Below are 23514 nucleotides of genomic sequence, written 5' to 3' on the forward strand. Positions count from 1 at the left end.
TCACAATCTGTATGGCTAAGTTCTACATTATTTAACCTATAAGTTCGAGTTGGGAGCTGTACAAAACTCGGGATACCACTGTATATCTCTTTCAATATATATATCTCTTAAAGAGGATCCATTCCAAGTACTCTAAGGCACTCCCAGAAGTAGAAATGCTTAAATGGCTCTATGCATGTAGTAAACATTTTCTGAATACAGTGGACCCCCGCATAACGATCACCTCCGAATGCGACCAATTATGTAAGTGTATTTATGTAAGTGCATTTGTACGTGTATGTTTGGGGGTCTGAAATGGACTAATCTACTTCACAATATTCCTTATGGGAATAAATTCAGTCAGTACTGGCACCTGAACATACTTCTGGAGTGAAAAAATATCGTTAACCGGGGGTCCACTGTACTTTGTGCATACACAAATAACCCGCACATAAAAGACAGAAGCTTACGACGACGTTTCGGTCCGACTTGGACCATTGACAAAGTCACTTTGTGACTTTGTCAATGGTCCAAGTCGGACCGAAACGTCGTCGTAAGCTTCTGTCTTTTATGTGCGGGTTATTTGTGTATCGTTCCAGTCACGGTATTGTGCCTTTTTGTTATTTACTTTGTGCATGTTACACATTTTCCATTACTATCACCAATTACAATTATCCCCTCACTATTAACAACAATTATATCTCATCACTACTGCCAAAATTCTGCCATAAACTTTACCTGATATAGTATTTGGATACACTAAATAAGGAAATTTTTAACCAATTTCATAAACTTGTAGTTTCCAACATTTCTGGAGTGTGGATGGTTGCAGTCTGACCATGCACCAACCATTCCTAAACTATGCTGAAAGGACCCAAATTTAATCCCCAGGTCATATAAAATGTATAGGCAAGTCTCCTTACACCTGGTGCCCCCATTCACCTAGCAATAGTGTCTTAGTCAGCTATTGTGTGTCACATCCTAGGGAAGAGGACCTAACTGACCCAATGGAAATAATCCACAACCAAAGGGTTGGTTATATTGGGTTTTTAATCATCCTTCACTAATAATTCAAGGGAAGTCTTCTTCTATCTGACCACCTTTCTTTAAATAGCACTGTTCACATCACTAACACCTAGTTTCCTCAAGACTGTTCATACTACGATCCTATATACTACAGTCTATTAATTTTCCTCTGCACAGTGGAAGAACGAGTTTTTAATGATGTATTGTTACAGTTACATTATTGTCAACTTAAACAAGTGTGAGGTAAACAACGTTAGTACTGCCAAGAAAAACACAATGAATTTGAGCTTAACTTAGTTCATGTCCCACAATTTTAGCAGAATTCATCTTTGCTCTCTGCTATGCTACTTAGAAATATTTTTTATCTTCTTGAAACTCATCCTCAAAATATTACAGACACTTTAAACAGAATCAGAAAAACACATTGATGAATCTCAAAACTACACTGCATTCAAAACCAATGCATCTTATTCGTCAGGAAATACACAAGAGTGCAAACTTCATTAAGGCTCACTAACCTCTTTACAGCAGGCAAGATGAGCTCTATTGAAGGTCATTAAGCAGCTCAAATCCTTCAGTATGCATAATACAATTCAAATAGCAAATAATCACTGTAAAATAAATAAAAATACACCACCATTACCTGTCCATTTTCATGCCCCCATAACGCTGGACTTCAATTAGTCTCGACCTAAGAGAGGCCTGTGTGTTAGGCTATAACTTAAGGCACTAAGTAAAATTATTAACTCTTAATGTTCTTATTATAATGACATTCTGGAGAAAAACCAAACATGGATAATTATTAACCGAAGTTAAAGGTGATATTTGTTTCTCTTACAATACTGAACAGCCACTATATATTTATCACTATAAAAAAAACTGTTATGCTAAATCTATTAAAAAATCTACCATGAAGAAAAGGTAAAAAAAAAAGAATGTGAGAAAAGTGTTCTACATCTACAGATGCATAACAAAAATAAAGTCTCATACAAAGAGATTTCTGGAAAAAATAATGAAAAAACAGTGTATTGCTCAAAAGCAAAACATAGAAGAAAAAGCAAACTCAAGAAAAAAGTTTTAACTGCTCTGCTGAAGACTACTATGTAATAGACAAATGCAATCATTCAAAATGTAGGCAAATAAAGCAACAGATATAAAAATATATCTATCAAAACTCACATTAACTTCATTTCTCAGATATCACTGTATACAGTAACATGACTCCAAAGCAGGTATAGAAATACGTAATACACACACAATATCCTACCTTGTTAATGACTCCCGAAAATCAACATCATCAATACCAAATCTCTCTCTTAAATTTCTGAAGACAATGGGACAGTATTCTTTGACTTTAAAGTGTGAAGGCAGGTTCTCTCTGTAATTTAAAAAAAATTCATGAGGCTACACATGGAAATATAAAAACAGTAATTCAATTGTAGAGTAGTTACAATATTAAGTCCAAATGAGCCAGAAAATGCAAATCTGAAAATTTTTATGACACTACAGAACATATATGTATGTCTACAACTATAACACAAAACTTCAACCATCCAAATGTGGACAGTATATGTACAAACTTTCTAACATGTTTTTGACAGTGAATTTGGCCTTCAAATTGACTAATTCTTAACTATATCATAGATTAGTGGACAGACATCCCTGTCTGTCTTCTATTCTACACTACTGAAAGGAAATATTGGAGGGAAGGAAGACTCTAATGGTGATAAATTAAGGAGTTAGCAACAGAATAAGCCCAAGTCGACAACAACAGCAAGTATTGAAATACTTTTGAGGGATCCAGACAAGCAGATATTATTCACAAACCAATCAGTGTTTTTCTCACTGCCTCTTTGATTTTTCCAGTATCATCACCTCATTAACAGCTGTTACTACACTACAAATCACATCTATAACTGTCTCTGATAAGTAATTCCCTAGAAAAGAAATTACTATTTCTCTCAGCTGGGAACCACTCTCAGTTGAGAGAAATCGAAAGAACTGGAGGAAAGCAGGGAATGGGAGAGGGGACAGGAGTTAATGGGAGAGAGAAATAAATCAATAGGTAAGATTTGGTATGAAATATTGACAAATGTGAAATAAGACACATGCACATCACTGTGATATTTCGGCAAGGAAACATTTTGCCATGAACGGCTATTCGGTCCTACAGAGATAACCACAGTTGAAGTTTATGTAGTGGTAAAGATGACATGCAAAGAGGTAAAACCAGTAAAGCCATGAGTTCAGGAGTTGGAGGGACCAGGCTGTCATAGGTTAGTAGGCCCACTGCAGTGTTCCAAAACTTCAACTTCTAGGTGATCATGGTGTCTTGGTGGTGAAGAATTAACTTGGCTTAGACTTCCAAAATAATAAAGATGCTAGTGTTCTGGACAACAATGTTAATGGTTGTAATAAAAGCACTTTCCAGGCATTGTTGTCTGGTTGATTCTTCTTTCCTGATGACAAGGTATACTCAAGGTATACAAATTTAGCCTCATTAAATTTCATGAGACAGTTATAAGTATTACAATGGATGATGCAGACATTGTATTGGTCATTCGTAATACGTGCATTCTGGTCTTCTCTTATGCTTTTCTAAATGCTTCTAGATATTTCTCCAGCATTAAATTTCTCATTCCTCCTTATGACCTTTCAGCCAATGATCCCAAATCTACTTCTCTGCTAGCAGGATAAGGTGCCTTATTATCTAGGATCTCAATTTTCTTTATAACATCAAGACTTTCATGCATAATTATGCTTCTTATTTATACTTCCAGGGTCACTCACATTCCTTTTGGATGCCATGTTTACTATCCGGAAATGAGAAAAAATGGCGAAAAGATAAAAATTTGATTCACTAACACAGGCCGAGTATGGTAAAAAGACATGTACGAATGGAGCACTGAGGCAAGGGAGGATGTGCACATTATGTAAACCTCTCCCATAAGACAATGGATTAGCATGTAGGCTTACTGTGAGATGGAGGGCAAAGAACCCAGTGCATGCCACATTTTTCCCCTACATGTACTCTGCCACATAAATTGATTGATGCGGCATCTTCACCAGCAGCAATTTTGCAACCATGTACATTAATGCAAAAAAAGTATTAGCAGATCACGTGTTAACCAACAGTCTACCGTATTTAAAAATTCATTAAATGCAATACTCATAAGATTAATTAATATAATTAGCAAGTGCACGTACAGTGGGTAATGTGAGTGTTTGGAACTTGGGTTTATGAGACACGTAGGTTCCAGGAGATTCATATTATAAAATAATATGAAAATATGTACAACACTTAAATGAGCATCTTTCTCTTCCCTTTTCATCCACTTCTACCCATTCTTCATTTCTTTTCCCTCTCCCATTTCCTAACCTCTCAAATTTCTTCCCATTCTCCTATTCATTCCCACTGTCCCTCCCATTGCATCCGACACAACACTTTACATATGCCTACCACCCCCTTACCGTCGTGGCTGAGCAAGTGGCAAAGGAGAAATGAAGTGAGAAAAGTGTAGGCAATGGCAGCAGTAGAGCTTTGTCCCTCTCTCTCCCTTTCCCTCAATCTCACTGAATCTGAAACAACATTCATTACATATGCACTCCACTTTCTCAGTAACATGGTAGGAGTACTAGGTGCCTGGGCATATTGTATGAGGAAGTTGTGGCTCTTGGGCTTCAGTATGTGAGAAAGGGTTGTGTTTCAAGTTAAGCTTTCACATATCAACAGCTGGCATTCCTGCCTCACAAATTTACTAGCTTTTTTCACTAAAGTATTTGAGGTGTTAGATCATGGTAAGGCCTCTGATAGAATTCCACATACGAGATTGTTGAGGAAGGAAGAGGCACATGAAATACACTCCTGCCAGTCACTACTCAAGAGATCGTTAACCAATCTCTACCAAACAAATGTGAGTTCATATACACATGACCATACACCTAATATCAATGCATACAGTGAAAAAATTAAATAATAATTCAGTCATAAAAGCTTAGCAATTATATGGAAAGTTTTTACCAATCTCTACCAAACAAATATGAGCCCTCCTTACATGCATAAAATGAACATTCACAAAACATCAATGCATTTGGTGAATAAATAGCAGATCAAAAATTATATTCACAGTTTGGTTTTGAGAAAAAAGTAATTATATGCATAGTTACTTAATCTCTACCAAATACTTGTGAGCCTTCCACATATGCCTAAAATGAACATACACAAAATATGAATACATTTAAAAAACAAACTAAATGTTTGTAACTATAGCTTAATGTTCACAGGAAAGATATTTGTAAGTCAAGGCACTACTGTAAATTATGAGCAACGAACAGTATAAGTCACAAGTGATATATTGTACAAATCCACCAAGAAGCATTAAATGCAATACATACTCTTACACTTTTTTTTTTTTTTTTCAACAAGTCGGCCGTCTCCCACCGAGGCAGGGTGACCCAAAAAAGAAAGAAAATCCCCAAAAAGAAAATACTTTCATCATCATTCAACACTTTCACCACACTCACACATTATCACTGTTTTTGCAGAGGTGCTCAGAATACAACAGTCTAGAAGCATACACATATAAAGATACACAACATATCCCTCCAAACTGCCAATATCCCAAACCCCTCCTTTAAAGTGCAGGCATTGTACTTCCCATTTCCAGGACTCAAGTCCGACTATATGAAAATAACCGGTTTCCCTGAATCCCTTCACTAAATATTACCCTGCTCACACTCCAACAGATCGTCAGGTCCCAAGTACCATTCGTCTCCATTCACTCCTATCTAACACGCTCACGCACGCTTGCTGGAAGTCCAAGCCCCTTACCCACAAAACCTCCTTTACCCCCTCTCTCCAACCCTTTCGAGGACGACCCCTACCCCGCCTTCCTTCCCCTATAGATTTATATGCTTTCCATGTCATTCTACTTTGATCCATTCTCTCTAAATGACCAAACCACCTCAACAACCCCTCTTCTGCCCTCTGACTAATACTTTTATTAACTCCACACCTTCTCCTAATTTCCACACTCCGAATTTTCTGCATAATATTTACACCACACATCGCCCTTAAACAGGACATCTCCACTGCCTCCAACCGTCTCCTCGCTGCTGCATTTACCACCCAAGCTTCACACCCATATAAGAGTGTTGGTACTACTATACTTTCATACATTCCCTTCTTTGCCTCCATAGATAACGTTTTTTGACTCCACATATACCTCAACGCACCACTCACCTTTTTTCCCTCATCAATTCTATGATTAACCTCATCCTTCATAAATCCATCCGCCGACACGTCAACTCCCAAGTATCTGAAAACATTCACTTCTTCCATACTCCTCCTCCCCAATTTGATATCCAATTTTTCTTTATCTAAATCATTTGACACCCTCATCACCTTACTCTTTTCTATGTTCACTTTCAACTTTCTACCTTTACACACATTCCCAAACTCATCCACTAACCTTTGCAATTTTTTTCACACTTAAACTAATAAAATTACCTACCATCCTACATAAACTGCATATAGTAAGTTTATTTAGGCACAGGTATACATAAATACATATGTGTAAATTACCTAGGATAATCCTCAAAAAAGTCAAAGTGACTTATTTCTACTGGGGTCCTTGTAATATCTTACTGTAGAGCTTAGCAGTAAGTTACAGCAGAAATCAGTCATGATTATTGAATGTGAGCAACTTACTTGTTAAAGAGGTGGTTGTCCACACGGACTTTGGAGTGAGCTTTGAAGTCATCAGGCATTAACATCACTGGTACATTAATATGACTCAGCTCACTGCTCTGAAAGAAACAAAAAAATTATAGTCAAAATTAAATCACAGACAAAATTCTAATTTTTGATGCTAAGTATACACCCTTATCTGTGCTCTCAAACCTGGCATAATATTTTTACTGCATAAGTGAAATAGCATTGCCCAAGAAGTACCAGGCAAAAGCATGGATCAGTCTTAAAAGTTTTACGTATTACAAACTGCAATAGTTGGTGCACAGACACTGAAAATAGGTAAACAAATAAAATAATAATAACTTTCTCTTTAGTGAAGAATGTATCCTTAAACACATATTTTTCATCGGTTTGTTTTTTATAGGCACCTGTGGCTCAGTTGACAGCGCATTCAGCTCACATACTGAGTGTCTGTGGTTCGATCCCCAGCACAGGTGGAAACATTTGGCATATTTCCTTACACCTGGTGTCTCTGTTCACCTAGCAGTAAACAGATACCTGGGTGTTAGCTGACTTGTGGGTTACATCCTGGAAGACGAGATTGAAAGTATCTAATGGAAATAAGACAGGTAGTCCCCGATAACACACTGGCTTTATTGGATTATTCTGGATGTTTAACCCTCCGGGTTAAAAATCGAACACAATGTTTATCTTATCTTATGTAAGTCACTTGTCATTTCCATTCAGCTCAATAGTTCAACTCATATTCAGATTTTCTGATTCATTTTGGATTTTTAATTTCATCTGCTCAGCCTGTTCCTCACAGTGACTGATCCACTGTAAACAACCCAAAAGAAATTCTGGTAAGGACTTCATATGCTCTATTACTTTATTTAGTATAAATACCTCAGTTTGAAGAATAAATTAACTTTGTGTAGGAATTCCAAAACAGTCCAGAATACAAAAAGGAAGAATGACTGAAGTTAACACAAACTAGCAGAAACTTTTATAGCTACTTCTTGAGTATCACTATTCTGATGGAAATCTTGTAAAATGTTCAGTGTGTCAATTATCCCATCATAATTCAATGGGAGTGCATTCCCTGCATCATGCCTCCTTGGCCTACAATCACTTGTTTTTCACTTTCAGAATGCAACTTCAAGTTGTCAGGAGACATCATCTGTAGGGAGAATGAATACACCTTTTTGAACAATTTCCAACAATGAGGCAGCCTCAATACAAACACCTATTGCTGTGTGATCAACAAAATTGAGCAAGTAAGCAATGCAAGGTAAATATTCAACTAAAGGGTTGCACTCCTTGATATTGCTTTCCACTCCTTGTTTAGAACCAAAACACTGAAAAGACTTACCAAGGCCCACACAAACAACATCAATATCTTGTGGAATAGGTACTTTACCCAAGATAATTTTTAACCCAGGATAACTCAAAAAAGTCATGAAGGCATTATAGTTCATTTCCATTTGGAGCCCTTTAGGTCCTCCCCATAATGTAATATACTAGTTGGCTAATTTCTAGGTATTTTTTTATTTATTTTTTTTGATACTAGATAACAGTGAAGATATATAAAAATGTTATGATGCCACAAAAGTAAGAAAGAAGTTTTTAATGTAGAAATGCTTTGCATAAGTTCACAAAAAATTAAATAACTTCTCGCAAAGGACAATGTATGAAAGTCTTTACAACCTAAAGTTTTTACAATGGTTTTAAGGATATACATTTATAACAATTAAACAGATTTATCCTAGAAGAATGCTGTAAAATCAAATAATGTGGCAATTTGTTTGGGGGTCTTGAAAAGCAATGAAAGCTGTAAACACCCATTCAAGTACTAACCTAACTCAAAGTTATTAAGTTTCAAACGAGAAGTGTATTTTCTGTATTATGTATGAACCAGACAACTGATTCTAAATGACTGTCACACACATAATTATGCAGTAAATAACGGCCAGGAATTAACAAGAGAATGGCTGGTAAGAACAAAAATATCAGCTACACTTACTAAACATTGTAATATCAACACAAGCAATGTATAAGAAATTACACTAATTCACATAGATACATAGTGCAGTAGTTATCACCATAATGCCTCGGACATGCAAGTCTTCCTCATGATTTGTGGTATATGCCTATGTCAAAAACGCAAGATATAAGGGAAAAAAATATTTAAGAATCATGATGATGGTCAAGTTGCTACAACTTGAGATGATCACCACAGCAAGACGCACACTTCTCGCCCAGTGTAGACGTACAAGCTGGCAAGAGATGACATTAGATATCAACAAATTCACAATGAAAGTCACTGTCAAGTGTAGTAAGAGATCAAGTGGTAAACATACCGTGTGGTTTACTCCCCACATGAAGACAGAAAGGAAGGGCTCATTGGCTCTGAACAGCTTCACTTTTTGGTGTTTCACTCGCACTGCCTTCTTCTTCAGTTTCGAGGCTAAACTCGAGCTTGACGCCATCGTTCTAGACTTCTCCTTGTGCCTGATAATCACACAAGAAATTTTCAATACACGCCACCCATGATAAGGCTGTCAGAACGCAAGTTACAGCCCACTCCACCTCTATTATTGACGCATAAACGACATAGCATTCACATACACACAACAATGAGAGACAAAAGAGCAGCGTAGACTGCAAGAAAGAGCGATCCAGGAGTGTATTAGGGTTGTGTTGTGAGCCTTGGAGCTTATACTTGGCACTACTGTTATCATGGATGCACCACATATTTTGAATGTTTATGTGAGACTTCTTGGTTGTATTAGTCTGGGAATTCAGTTTAGATATTATGGCACGATGTACAATCATTCATTTCCCCCTCCCTTCCACGCTTTCTCTCTGTCTCTCTGTCTCTCCCTCTCTCTCTCTCTCTCTCTCTTTTTTTTTTTTTTTTTTTTTTTTTTTTTTTTTTTTTTTTTTTTTTTTTTTTTTTTTTTTTTTTTTTTTTTTTTTACACAGGGTTTGACAAGGTTAAGGATCCCTAGCTTTATTGACAGCTATTTACAGGTTAAGGATTCCTAACTTTATTGGCAAGCTAAGAGCTGTTGCCTACATCAGCTCATTTGAAAGGCCCGGTGGCCTGGTGGCTAAAGCTCCCGCTTCACACACGGAGGGCCCGGGTTCGATTCCCGGCGGGTGGAAACATTTCGACACGTTTCCTTACACCTGTTGTCCTGTTCACCTAGCAGCAAATAGGTACCTGGGTGTTAGTCGACTGGTGTGGGTCGCATCCTGGGGGACAAGATTAAGGACCCCAATGGAAATAAGTTAGACAGTCCTCGATGACGCACTGACTTTCTTGGGTTATCCTGGGTGGCTAATCCTCCGGGGTTAAAAATCCGAACGAAATCTTATCTTATCTTATCTTATCTTATCAAGTAGGAAACAGGATGAAGTTGGAGCCATCTCTGGCCAGCATTTTCATTTGATCAACTGACTTTATCTCGTTGACATCATTATCCTGTACGAATGTGTTCCATACTCGAGTCATCCTGGGTATGTATGATCTCAGATGGAGTGATGTTCTGGAGAAGGGTACAGCCAGAGTGAAGTTGCTGCTTTCTGCCCGTCTTGTGGCATAAAAGCTTGTTTCACGCTGTCCTCGAAGTGGATCCAAGTGTGGTATTTTGACAATATTGGCCTTGTACATAACAGTAAGGCCACCCACATCCCTCCTATGTTGAAGGCTCTGCTGAAATGACAGATCTATCCAGGATGGGTCCAGGCGAGAGATGAGACGTCTTGCTCTGTTCTCTACTCTGTCAAGCAGTCGCAGATGAGAGGGGGGGCAGGCAAACCAAGAAAGTGGAGCATACTCAAGGTGCGAGCGTACTTGTGCCTCGTACAGGATCTTGCAACCCCTACTGTCAAGCAGATGGGAGATACGGCGAAGTGCTGTAAGCTTCCTGGCTGCCTTGTTTGCAAGATTTACAACATGGTTCTTCATGGTTAGTTTGGAGTCAAATTTCACCCCAAGGATATCAACTTCTTCTCCAGGTGCCAACATCCTCCCATTCATCCTTACTACTGCACCTTACTACTTGCTCTCTCTCTCTCTCTCTCTCTCTCTCTCTCTCTCTCTCTCTCTCTCTCTCTCTCTCTCTCTCTCTCTCTCTCTCTCTCTCTCTCTCTCTCTCTCTCTCTCTCTCTCTCTCTCTCTCTCTCTGCCTCTCTCTCTCTCCCTCTCTCTCTCTCTCTCTCTCTCTCTCTCTCTCTCTCTCTCTCCTCTCTCTCTCTCTCTCTCTCTCTCTCTCTCTCTCTCTCTCTCTCTCTCTCTCTATATATATATATATATATATATATATGTATATATAAATATATATTATATAAATATATATATATATATATATATATATATATATATATGTGGGTGTGTGTGTGTGTGTGTGTGTGTGTGTGTGTGTGTGTGTGTGTGTGTGTGTGTGTGTGTGTGTGTGTGTGTGTGTGTGTGTGTGTCTATAATGCCCATAATGCCTAGGCATAATAGAGGCTCTCTTTACATTGCAACCCACTATTGTATATACACAATCTCAATGTACTGTTTGAAAAGACATTAAATAAATAAATAAATAAATAAGTTCTACTTTCACTGGGGAATAGTCCTTCCTCCTATTTACCCTAACTTGAGCCTCAATCTCTCTGCCTAAAAGCTCCTCTTAACTTGCTACCTCTTATTCTAAACATTTACAGTTTCTGCCACATGGCTTCCCTATCCATCCTATCACATTCCTTTTCTAAATTCATTAGTTTAACAAACACCTCTTTACGTTTATCTAAGATCTGCTCGCTTACATGTCTCAGTATAAACACTTGGTCTACACATCCCCCTAATCTTCCTAAATCCCCCGTCTTCTCTGTAATTTTGCTCTTTTTACCCCTAGACCTTTCACTAATAATTCTACCGTAAACTTTACCTGGTATACTCAACAGGCTTATCCTCCTCTAATTATTATATTCTCCCTTGTTCCCTTTTTCCTCATTTAAGAGACTTATGCGTGTTCTCTGCTAATCTTTTGGTACCTTCTCTTCTTTCATACTCATGTTGAAAAAACACACAAACCACTCAGCACCATATTCCTAGCTTCCTTTATCATCTCTTGTCTTAATCCCATCTAACCCATTCGCTTTCCCCTTTTTCATTCTACTCACGCACTTTCCGCACGTGCAACCCAGACTCCTCATTGCTCCTATACAATGTTATCTTCCCCTGCCCCAATCATGAAATCACTACCTCCCCTTCATCACTAACATTCAACAACTCGTTACAATATCATTTTCAACCTTCCAGTACCTCCACCTAACATCTATCTATTCTCCCTTTTCGTTTATAACTGCTAGGTTCAACTGGTCTCTCCCCAGGCCTCTCCACCTTATTGATCTCTCTATAAAACAGCTTCAATGATTCTCAGCAAAATTTGTTGATGTGGACTCAGTGGTTCTTCTGCACTCCCTCACTTTTTTTTTTTAACCTCCTTCTTCTTTCTATCATTTTACATTACAAAAATCGCTCGTATGCAGTTTTTTTCTCCCTTACTACCCACTTCACCTCATCATTTCACCTTCCTAGACTCATAAACCTCTGCTGAACACTAGCAATGCATTCTTAAATTTACGCCATATTTCTTCAGCCTCTTCCTCATTTCCTGCACTTCATCTAGTCTATGACAGTCAGCTTCTTTTCATTCATAACAGTAACTGAGCACATCTCAAAGCTGAGGTGTTACTGACCAACTCAAAATCGCTTCTTCAAGGCAGCTGGGGGACTGATCCCCCTCATCTATACTTCACCACTGCTCCTGCTGTCTCCAATATTTAGTCACCTCTATATTCTACAAAAAAAAAAAATGCCTGTAGCGCAGGCGAAACGTTTCCACAATAACTGCACTCAACAGTTGCACATATGTCTTACTCATGGACCAGTCAGTATTATGTACCATTAATTAAATGATTCCAGTCCTGCTAGTAGTACATGTATCTTTCAAGAAGGTGGATGTAGAGTGAAGCAGACAGACTGGGCTGGTGTGACTGCCTCACCACCACCAGTGGTTCAGTTTCTCTTTTATTTAGCAAAATTGGAAACATCAGCAGTGTGCTGCTACCTTCTTTCATATGATAGTTACACTGGAAACTACAACAAAAATAAAAATATTTGACTATCATGTTCCAATATACGGGATGATGTTCATACATAATGCGTAATTGTGTCAGCCTGAGCTGGGGGATATCAGTAGTGTCAGCCTGAGCTGGGGGATATCAGTAGTGTCAGCCTGAGCTGGGGGTTATCAGTAGTGTCAGCCTGAGCTGGGAGATTTCAGTAGTGTCAGCCTGAGCTGGGAGGTTTCAGTAGTTTCAGCCTGAGCTGGGAGATTTCAGTAGTGTCAGCCTGAGCTGGGGGATTTCAGTAGTGTCAGCCTGAGCCGGGGGATTTCAGTAGTGTCAGCCTGAGCTGGGAGATTTCAGTAGTGTCAGCCTGAGCGGGGAGATTTCAGTAGTGTCAGCCTGAGCTGGGAGATTTCAGTAGTGTCAGTCTGAGCTGGAAGATTTCAGTAGTGTCAGCCTGAGCTGGGAGATTTCAGTAGTGTCAGCCTGAGCTGGGAGATTTCAGTAGTGTCAGCCTGTGCTGGGAGATTTCAGTAGTGTCAGCCTGAGCTGGGAGATTTCAGAAGTGTCAGCCTGAGCTGGGGATTTCAGTAGTGTCAGCCTGAGCTGGGAGATTTCAGTAGTGTCAGCCTGTGCTGGGGGATTTCAGTAGTGTCAGCCTGAGCTGGGAGATTTCAGTAATGTCAGCCTGAGCTGGGAGATTTCAGTAGTCAGCCTGAGGTGGGAGATTTCAGTAATGTCAGCCTGAGCTGGGAGATTTCAGTAGTTTCAGCCTGAGCTGGGAGATTTCAGTAATATCAGATTTAGTGTCAGCCTGAGCTGGGAGATTTCAGTGTTTCAGCTGGGGAGATATCAGTAGTGTCAGCCTGAGCTGGGGGATATCAGTAGTGTCAGCCTGAGCTGGGAGATTTCAGTAGTGTAAGCCTGAGCTGGGGGATATCAGTAGTGTCAGCCTGAGCTGGGGGATATCAGTAGTGTCAGCCTGAGCTGGGGGATATCAGTAGTGTCAGCCTGAGCTGGGAGATTTCAGTAGTGTCAGCCTGAGCTGGGGGATATCAGTAGTGTCAGCCTGAGCTGGGAGATTTCAGTAATGTCAGCCTGAGCTGGGGGATTTCAGTAATGTCAGCCTGAGCTGGGGGATTTCAGTAATGTCAGCCTGAGCTGGGGGATTTCAGTAGTGTCAGCCTGTGCTGGGGGATTTCAGTAGTGTCAGCCTGAGCTGGGGGATTTCAGTAATGTCAGCCTGAGCTGGGGGATTTCAGTAATGTCAGCCTGAGCTGGGAGATTTCAGTAATGTCAGCCTGAGCTGGGAGATTTCAGTAATGTCAGCCTGAGCTGGGAGATTTCAGTAGTTTCAGCCTGAGCTGGGAGATTTCAGTAATGTCAGCCTGAGCTGGGAGATTTCAGTTATGTCAGCCTGAGCTGGGAGATTTCAGTAGTGTCAGCCTGAGCGGGGAGATTTCAGTAGTGTCAGCCTGAGCTGGGAGATTTCAGTAGTGTCAGTCTGAGCTGGAAGATTTCAGTAGTGTCAGCCTGAGCTGGGAGATTTCAGTAGTGTCAGCCTGAGTTGGGAGATTTCAGTAGTGTCAGCCTGTGCTGGGAGATTTCAGTAGTGTCAGCCTGAGCTGGGAGATTTCAGTAGTGTCAGCCTGAGCTGGGAGATTTCAGTAGTGTCAGCCTGTGCTGGGGGATTTCAGTAATGTCAGCCTGAGCTGGGAGATTTCAGTAGTTTCAGCCTGAGCTGGGAGATTTCAGTAGTGTCAGCCTGAGCTGGGAGATTTCAGTAATGTCAGCCTGAGCTGGGAGATTTCAGTAGTTTCAGCCTGAGCTGGGAGATTTCAGTAATGTCAGCCTGAGCTGGGGGATTTCAGTAATGTCAGCCTGAGCTGGGAGATTTCAGTAATGTCAGCCTGAGCTGGGAGATTTCAGTAATGTCAGCCTGAGCTGGGAGATTTCAGTAGTGTCAGCCTGAGCTGGGAGATTTCAGTAATGTCAGCCTGAGCTGTGGGATTTCAGTAATGTCAGCCTGAGCTGGGGGATTTCAGTAATGTCAGCCTGAGCTGGGAGATTTCAGTAGTGTCAGCTTGAGCTGGCAGGCTTCAGTAGGACGATATAAATATCGTCAAGTATCCCAGCAGTTACGGCAGCTTCACAGGTTACCTTCCAGCAGAGCTGCAGTTATTATTACTTGGGAATAGTTATCCTATCCCATAAATAAATGAAATGGATTTTTTTGTATTTAGATACGGTCACCATCAGGGCGTCTGCTGTGACCTGCGTCACCACAGTGTCTAGTGTGACCTGCGTCACCAGTGTCTGGTGTGACCTGCGTCACCACAGTGTCTGGTATGACCTGCGTCACCAGTGTCTGGTGTGACTTGCAACACCACAGTGTCTGGTGTGACCTGCGTCACCAGTGTCTGGTATGACCTGCGTCACCACAGTGTCTGGTGTGACCTGCGTCACCACAGTGTCTGGTATGACCTGCGTCACCAGTGTCTGGTGTGACCTGCGTCACCACAGTGTCTGGTATGACCTGCGTCACCACAGTGTCTGGTGTGACCTGCGTCACCACAGTGTCTGGTGTGACCTGCGTCACCACAGTGTCTGGTGTGACCTGCGTCACCACAGTGTCTGGTGTGACCTGCGTCACCACAGTGTCTGGTATGACCTGCGTCACCACAGTGTCTGGTGACTCACCAGTGACTGGTGTGACTGCGTCACCACAGTGTCTGGTGTGACTGGTGTGACTGCGTCACCACAGTCTGTGCGACCTGCGTGTGACCTGCAGTGTCACCTGCGTCACCAGTGTCTGGTGTGACCTGCGTCACCACAGTGTCTGGTGACTGTGGTGCGTCTTAACTTTAAGTGGAAGTGCGTCACAATCTTTTGTTTTATCTCTGACCGGAAGCACATCATCGAAGACTTTCCTTCCTGTGTTCCGGTGAATGCTCCAGAGTGTACTGCTTACACTGCAGGGGAAGCCCTAAACCCGCAGGGAGGGGTCTCAAACAACGCATACTGGAAATGGGGAGGGGGTAAAAAAAAATCAGGTTTTTGATCCAAGGAAAGGCAGCTCTTCAGAAGTATGAAAGTGAACATCTTGTATGATGTACATGCGACGTCCAACACCAGGACGATTGTTGTCTGTTTTGACTGAGTAGCCTAGTAAATATGTAGCCTAGTAAATATGTAGCCTAGTAAATATGTAGCCTAGTAAATATGTAGCCTAGTAAATATGTAGCCTAGTAAATATGTAGCCTAGTAAATATGTAGCCTAGTAAATTTGTAGCCTAGTAAATATGTAGCCTAGTAAATATGTAGCCTAGTAAATATGTAGCCTAGTAAATATGTAGCCTAGTGAATAAGTAGCCTAGTGAATGTGTAGCCTAGTAAATATGTAGCCTAGTAAATATGTAGCCTAGTAAATATGTAGCCTAGTAAATATGTAGCCTAGTAAATATGTAGCCTAGTAAATATGTAGCCTAGTAAATATGTAGCCTAGTAAATATGTAGCCTAGTAATATGTAGCCTAGTAAATATGTAGCCTAGTGAATAAGTAGCCTAGTGAATGTGTAGCCTAGTGAATATGTAGCCTAGTGAATATGTAGCCTAGTAAATATGTAGCCTAGTAAATATGTAGCCTAGTAAATATGTAGCCTAGTGAATATGTAGCCTAGTAAATATGTAGCCTAGTAAATATGTAGCCTAGTAAATATGTAGCCTAGTAAATATGTAGCCTAGTAAATATGTAGCCTAGTGAATATGTAGCCTAATGAATATGTAGCCTAGTGAATATGTAGCCTAGTAAATATGTAGTCTAGTGAATATGTAGCCTAGTGAATATGTAGCCTAGTGAATATGCAGCCTAGAGAATATGTAGCCTAGTGAATATGTAGCCTAGTGAATATGTAGCCTAGCAAATATATAGCTTAGTAAATATGTAGCCTAGTGAATATGTAGCCTAGTAAATATGTAGCCTAGTGAATATGTAGCCTAGTGAATATGTAACCTAGTGAATATGTAGCCTAGTGAATATGTAGCCTAGTGAATATGTAGCCTAGTGAATATGTAGCCTATTGAATATATAGCCTAGTAAATATGTAGCCTAGTGAATATGTAGCCTAGTAAATATATAGCCTAGTGAATATGTAGCCTAGTGAATATGTAGCCTATTGAATATGTAGCCTAGTGAATATGTAGTCTAGTAAATATGTATCCTAGTAAATATGTAGCCTAGTAAATATTTAGCCTAGTAAATATGTAGCCTAGTAAATATGTAGCCTAGTAATATGTAGCCTAGTAAATATGTAGCCTAGTAAATATGTAGCCTAGTAAATATGTAGCCTAGTAAATATGTAGCCTAGTAAATATGTAGCCTAGTAAATATGTAGCCTAGTGAATATGTAGCCTAGTGAATATGTAGCCTAGTAAATATGTAGCCTAGTAAATATGTAGCCTAGTAAATATGTAGCCTAGTGAATATGTAGCCTAATGAATATATAGCCTAGTGAATATGTAGTCTAATAAATGTGTAGCATAGTGAATATGTAGCCTAGTGAATATGTAGCCTAGTAAATATGTAGCCTAGTAAATATGTAGCCTAGTAAATATGTAGTGTAGTGAATATGTAGCCTAGTAAATATGTAGCCTAGTAAATATGTAGCCTAGTAAATATGTAGCCTAGTAAATATGTAGTCTAGTAAATATGTAGCCTAGTAAATATGTAGCCTAGTAAATATGTAGCCTAGTAAATATGTAGCCTAGTAAATATGTAGCCTAGTGAATATGCAGCCTAGTGAATATGTAGCCTAGTGAATATGTAGCCTAGTGAATATGTAGCCTAGTGAATATGTAGCCTAGTGAATATGTAACCTAGTGAATATGTAGCCTAGTGAATATGTAGCCTAGTCAATATGTAGCCTAGTGAATATGTAGCCTAGTAAATATGTAGCCTAGTAAATATGTAGCCTATTAAATATGTAGCCTAGTAAATATGTAGCCTAGTAATATGTAGCCTAGTAAATATATAGCCTAGTAAATATGTAGCCTAGTGAATATGTAGCCTAGTAAATATGTAGCCTAGTGAATATGTAGCCTAGTGAATATGTAACCTAGTGAATATGTAGCTTAGTGAATATGTAGCCTAGTGAATATGTAGCCTAGTGAATATGTAGCCTATTGAATATATAGCCTAGTAAATATGTAGCCTAGTGAATTTATAGCCTAGTAAATATGTAGCCTAGTGAATATGTAGCCTAGTGAATATGTAGCCTATTGAATATGTAGCCTAGTGAATATGTAGTCTAGTAAATATGTAGCCTAGTAAATATGTAGCCTAGTAAATATGTAGCCTAGTAAATATATAGCCTAGTAAATATGTAGCCTAGTAATATGTAGTCTAGTAAATATGTAGCCTAGTGAATATGTAACCTAGTAAATATGTAGCCTAGTAAATATGTAGCCTAGTAAATATGTAGCCTAGTAATATGTAGCCTAGTAAATATGTAGTGTAGTGAATATGTAGCCTAGTAAATATGTAGTCTAGTAAATATGTAGCCTAGTAAATATGTAGCCTAGTAAATATGTAGCCTAGTAAATATGTAGCCTAGTAAATATGTAGCCTAGTGAATATGTAGCCTAATGAATATATAGCCTAGTGAATATGTAGCCTAGTAAATATGTAGCCTAGTAAATATGTAGCCTAGTGAATATGTAGCCTAATGAATATGTAGCCTAGTGAATATGTAGCCTAGTGAATATGTAGCCTAGTGAATATGTAGCCTAGTGAATATGTAGCCTAGTGAATATGTAGCCTAGTGAATATGTAGCCTAGTGAATATGTAGCCTAGTGAATATGTAGCCTAGTGAATATGTAGCCTAGTGAATATGTAGCCTAGTAAATATGTAGCCTAGTGAATATGTAGCCTAGTGAATATGTAGCCTAGTGAATATGTAGCCTATTGAATATGTAGCCTAGTGAATATGTAGTCTAGTAAATATGTAGCCTAGTAAATATGTAGCCTAGTAAATATGTAGCCTAGTAAATATGTAGCCTAGTAAATATGTAGCCTAGTAATATGTAGTCTAGTAAATATGTAGCCTAGTGAATATGTAACCTAGTAAATATGTAGCCTAGTAAACATGTAGCCTAGTAAATATGTAGCCTAGTAATATGTAGCCTAGTAAATATGTAGTGTAGTGAATATGTAGCCTAGTAAATATGTAGTCTAGTAAATATGTAGCCTAGTAAATATGTAGCCTAGTAAATATGTAGCCTAGTAAATATGTAGCCTAGTAAATATGTAGCCTAGTGAATATGTAGCCTAGTGAATATGTAGCCTAGTGAATATGTAGACTAGTAAATATGTAGCCTAGTAAATATGTAGCCTAGTGAATATGTAGCCTAGTAAATATGTAGCATAGTGAATATGTAGCCTAGTGAATATGTAGCCTAGTGAATATGTAGCCTAGTGAATATGTAGCCTAGTGAATATGTAGCCTAGTGAATATGTAGCCTAGTGAATATGTAGCCTAGTGAATATGTAGCCTAGTGAATATGTAGCCTAGTGAATATGTAGCCTAGTGAATATGTAGCCTAGTGAATATGTAGCCTAGTGAATATGTAGCCTAGTAAATATGTAGCCTAGTGAATATGTAGCCTAGTGAATATGTAGCCTAGTGAATATGTAGCCTAGTAAATATGTAGCCTAGTAAATATGTAGCCTAGTAAATATGTAGCCTAGTGAATATGTAGCCTAGTGAATATGTAGTGTAGTGAATATATAGCCTAGTAAATATGTAGTCTAGTAAATATGTAGCCTAGTAAATATGTAGCCTAGTAAATATGTAGCCTAGTAAATATGTAGCCTAGTAAATATGTAGCCTAGTAAATATGTAGCCTAGTGAATATGTAGCCTAGTGAATATGTAGCCTAGTGAATATGCAGCCTAGTAAATATGTTGCCTAGTAAATATGTAGCCTAGTATATATGTAGCCTAGTAAATATGTAGCCTAGTGAATATGTAGCCTTGTGAATATACAGCATAGTAAATATGTAGCATAGTAAATATGTAGTCTAGTAAATATGTAGCCTAGTAAATATGTAGCCTAGTAAATATGTAGCCTAGTAAATATGTAGCCTAGTAAATATGTAGCCTAGTGAATATGTAGCCTAGTAAATATGTAGCCTAGTAAATATTTAGCCTAGTAAATATGTAGCCTAGTGAATATATAGCCTAGTAAATATGTAGCCTAGTAAATATGTAGCCTAGTAAATATGTAGCCTAGTAAATATGTAGCCTAGTAAATATAAGATAAGATAAGATATGTAGCCTAGTGAATATGTAGCCTAGTGATGTTTGACACTTCTCCAATTAGGATTTTTCTCGAGTCACCAGAGTGTATAATCTCTGTCGAATCAAGAAAGCCACAGGAGCGCAAAAAGTCTGAGTGAATACGTAGCTTAGTTATTACGTAACTTAGTTATTACGTAGCTTAGTTATTACGTAGCTTAGTGACTGTAAGTAGAGAAGGTAAAGGCACGGTGAGGAGGAATTTGTGTGGACAACGGGAGTCTGTGTTCAGGCATGCAGGGGAATGTGTGTTTCTGTGGCGTGTGACGACTGGAATAGTCGAGATCGATGCTTCTATAACCTTCGTGCAGTGTGTGTGTGTGTACTGACCTATATGTGGTTGCATGGGTCGATTTATAGCTCCTCTACCCGCCTTCGGGAGGCAGGAAGGGGAGGGGTCATGGCCTCCACCGGGCGGGTCCCAGACCAGGCCTCTCGGTTGCTGGTCTGATTGGCCAGGCTGTTGGTTCCAGCCGCGCTCTCTCCAAAGGCTTGTAAAACTATCAGAGGAAATGTGGGCAGCTTCGTATATATAGCACAAGTAGTCCTAGATACAGTACATGGACTACAGATACGTTTCGCCTTCCCCAAGACGCTGTATTACCCCTGTGGGTTCAGCGCATCACTCTGAAAATTATAAGATACAGAAGTATACCGCAGAGTCTATGAAGAACGTAAATGCCTGAGAACGATTTCGCTTGTTCACACACACGTCGTCAGATGTCTGAGGTCATACTCCCTCCCCCCGTGTGGTGACTTGTGGCTCGAGTGGTAGCGCCTTCAGCTCAAAACTAAAGCACCCAGTATGTAACCCAGGACGGGTGCAGACACTGGACACGCTACCTTGAACCTGCTTCCCTTTCTTCACCTAGTGGTGAGTAGGTACTTGGGTGTTAGTCAAACATTGTGGGTCTTAGCGTAATATCCCCCCCCCCAAAAAAAAGGGCGCTAAACCCTAGTGGGCCATCCAGTGCTGCATGGGGAACGGGGATGCTTCAGAGATGGGGGGAAGAGAGATCATTATAATCATGGGGAAGCACTAAACCCCTAGGGGCCGCTCAGTGCCTTGGGAACGAGAGGTTTGTCAAATCTTGATGCGAGGAACTGGAAGGGAACTCCAACTCCTTGAATTTAGAGCCATTGAAGAGCATCAAGAGATCCCCCCCCTCACTTCCCGGTGAAGTTATTAATAAGGTAAGCGTCTGGAAGGTTAGTATGTGAAAAATAGAAACTTAACGTGTGAAAAGAGAAAGCTAAGTGAAAAAGAGAAAGCTAAGTGAAAAGAGAAAGCTAAGTGAAAAGAGAAAGCTAAGTGAAAAAGAGAAAGCTAAGTGAAAAAGAGAAAGCTAAGTGAAAAGAGAAAGCTAAGTGAAAAGAGAAAGCTAAGTGAAAAGAGAAAGCTAAGTGAAAAGAGAAAGCTAAGTGAAAAAGAGAAAGCTAAGTGAAAAGAGAAAGCTAAGTGAAAAAGAGAAAGCTAAGTGTGAAAAAAGATAAAGCTGTGAAAAAAAGAGAAGCTCTGTGTGAAAAAGAGAAAGCTAATTTAGTGTGAAAAATGAAAGCTAAGAGTGAAACAAGAGAAAGTCAAGTGTGAAAAAAGAAAGCTAAGTGAAAAAGAGAAAGTTAAGTTCGAAAAATGGACAGTAAAGTTTGAAAAAGAAAGCTAAGTCTAAAAAAGTAAAGGCTAAATGTGAAATGGAGAAAGCTAAGTGTAAAAGAGAGAGCTAAGTGTGCTGTTGAAACTTTCTAATACTGTACTGTTGAAACTTTCTAATGTTGTGCTGTTGAAACTTTCTAATACTGTACTGTTGAAACTTTCTAATGTTGTGCTGTTGAAACTTTCTAATACTGTACTGTTGAAACTTTCTAATGTTGTGCTGTTGAAACTTTCTAATGTTGTGCTGTTGAAACTTTCTAATGTTGTGCTGTTGAAACTTTCTAATACTGTACTGTTGAAACTTTCTAATGTTGTGCTGTTGAAACTTTCTAATACTGTACTGTTGAAACTTTCTAATGTTGTGCTGTTGAAACTTTCTAATGTTGTGCTGTTGAAACTTTCCAATGTTGTGCTGTTGAAACTTTCCAATGTTGTGCTGTTGAAACTTTCTAATGTTGTGCTGTTGAAACTTTCCAATGTTGTACTGTTGAAACTTTCTAATGTTGTGCTGTTGAAACTTTCTAATGTTGTGCTGTTGTAACTTTCTAATTCTATGCTGTTGTAACTTTCTAATTCTATGCTGTTGTAACTTTCTAATTCTATGCTGTTGTAACTTTCTAATTCTATGCTGTTGTAACTTTCTAATGCTGCATTATACTTGTATTATAATATAGGCGATTCTGCTCTAATATTGTTTTTTCATTGTTTTAATTAATGCCTTTATATATACACGACGTTTCGCTCCAAATAGAGCATCATCAAAGCTTTACTTAGTACGAAACGTCTTTGTAAATAAAGATTCTCTGCACGTAACGCCTTTATTTCTTTATCTTGGAAAACTCTGGTTCGTGACCTTGTAAGTGGCTCTTTGCACCTGTTGTCCGTGTTCACCTAGCAGTAAGCAAGCACCTGGGTGCTAGCTGACAGCTGGTTCGTGACCTTGTAAGTGGTTCTTTGCACCTGTTGTCCGTGTTCACCTAGCAGTAAGCAAGCACCTGGGTGCTAGCTGACAGCTGGTTCGTGACCTTGTAAGTGGTTCTTTGCACCTGTTGTCCGTGTTCACCTAGCAGTAAGCAAGCACCTGGGTGCTAGCTGACAGCTGGTTCGTGACCTTGTAAGTGGCTCTTTGCACCTGTTGTCCGTGTTCACCTAGCAGTAAGCAAGCACCTGGTGCTGCTAGCTGGTTCTGACAGCTGGTTCACCTCGTGACCTTGTAAGTGGCTCTTTGCACCTGTTGTCCGTGTTCACCTAGCAGTAAGCAAGCACCTGGGTGCTAGCTGACAGCTGGTTCGTGACCTTGTAAGTGGCTCTTTGCACCTGTTGTCCGTGTTCACCTAGCAGTAAGCAAGCACCTGGGTGCTAGCTGACAGCTGGTTCGTGACCTTGTAAGTGGTTCTTTACACCTGTTGTCCGTGTTCACCTAGCAGTAAGCAAGCACCTGGGTGCTAGCTGACAGCTGGTTCGTGACCTTGTAAGTGATCAGTTTATAACTCAAGAAATTTTGGATAAATCAGAGATTTTTTATTAATTGGGTTTATAGCCTATCGACTTCACAAAGAGCTATTTAGGCTGCATGTCACCTATTCACCACCAGTGAATAGGTGACATCCCTAAATTTAGGAATAAACTCTCAGCATATATACACATAGAGGTCATACACCGTGTGTATGACCTCCCTGTAT

The 23514-nt window shown here is 39.5% G+C and overlaps 1 protein-coding gene across 1 annotated transcript; it reads right to left on the reverse strand.

Moving 5' to 3' along the window:
* Nucleotides 1–1629: 1629 nt before the first annotated feature.
* On the reverse strand, nt 1630–9306 carry LOC138851244 (phosphatidylinositol 5-phosphate 4-kinase type-2 alpha-like). Its single transcript, XM_070080149.1, has 4 exons — nt 9058–9306; nt 6716–6813; nt 2273–2383; nt 1630–1696 (listed from the first exon to the last, which is right to left on the reverse strand). Exons 1-4 carry the CDS (start codon nt 9184–9186, stop codon nt 1645–1647), a joined length of 390 nt encoding a protein of 129 aa, XP_069936250.1. The 5' UTR covers nt 9187–9306; the 3' UTR covers nt 1630–1644.
* Nucleotides 9307–23514: the final 14208 nt, after the last annotated feature.

Source organism: Cherax quadricarinatus, unplaced genomic scaffold (assembly GCF_038502225.1).
Source record: "Cherax quadricarinatus isolate ZL_2023a unplaced genomic scaffold, ASM3850222v1 Contig173, whole genome shotgun sequence".
Lineage (NCBI taxonomy): Eukaryota > Metazoa > Arthropoda > Malacostraca > Decapoda > Parastacidae > Cherax > Cherax quadricarinatus.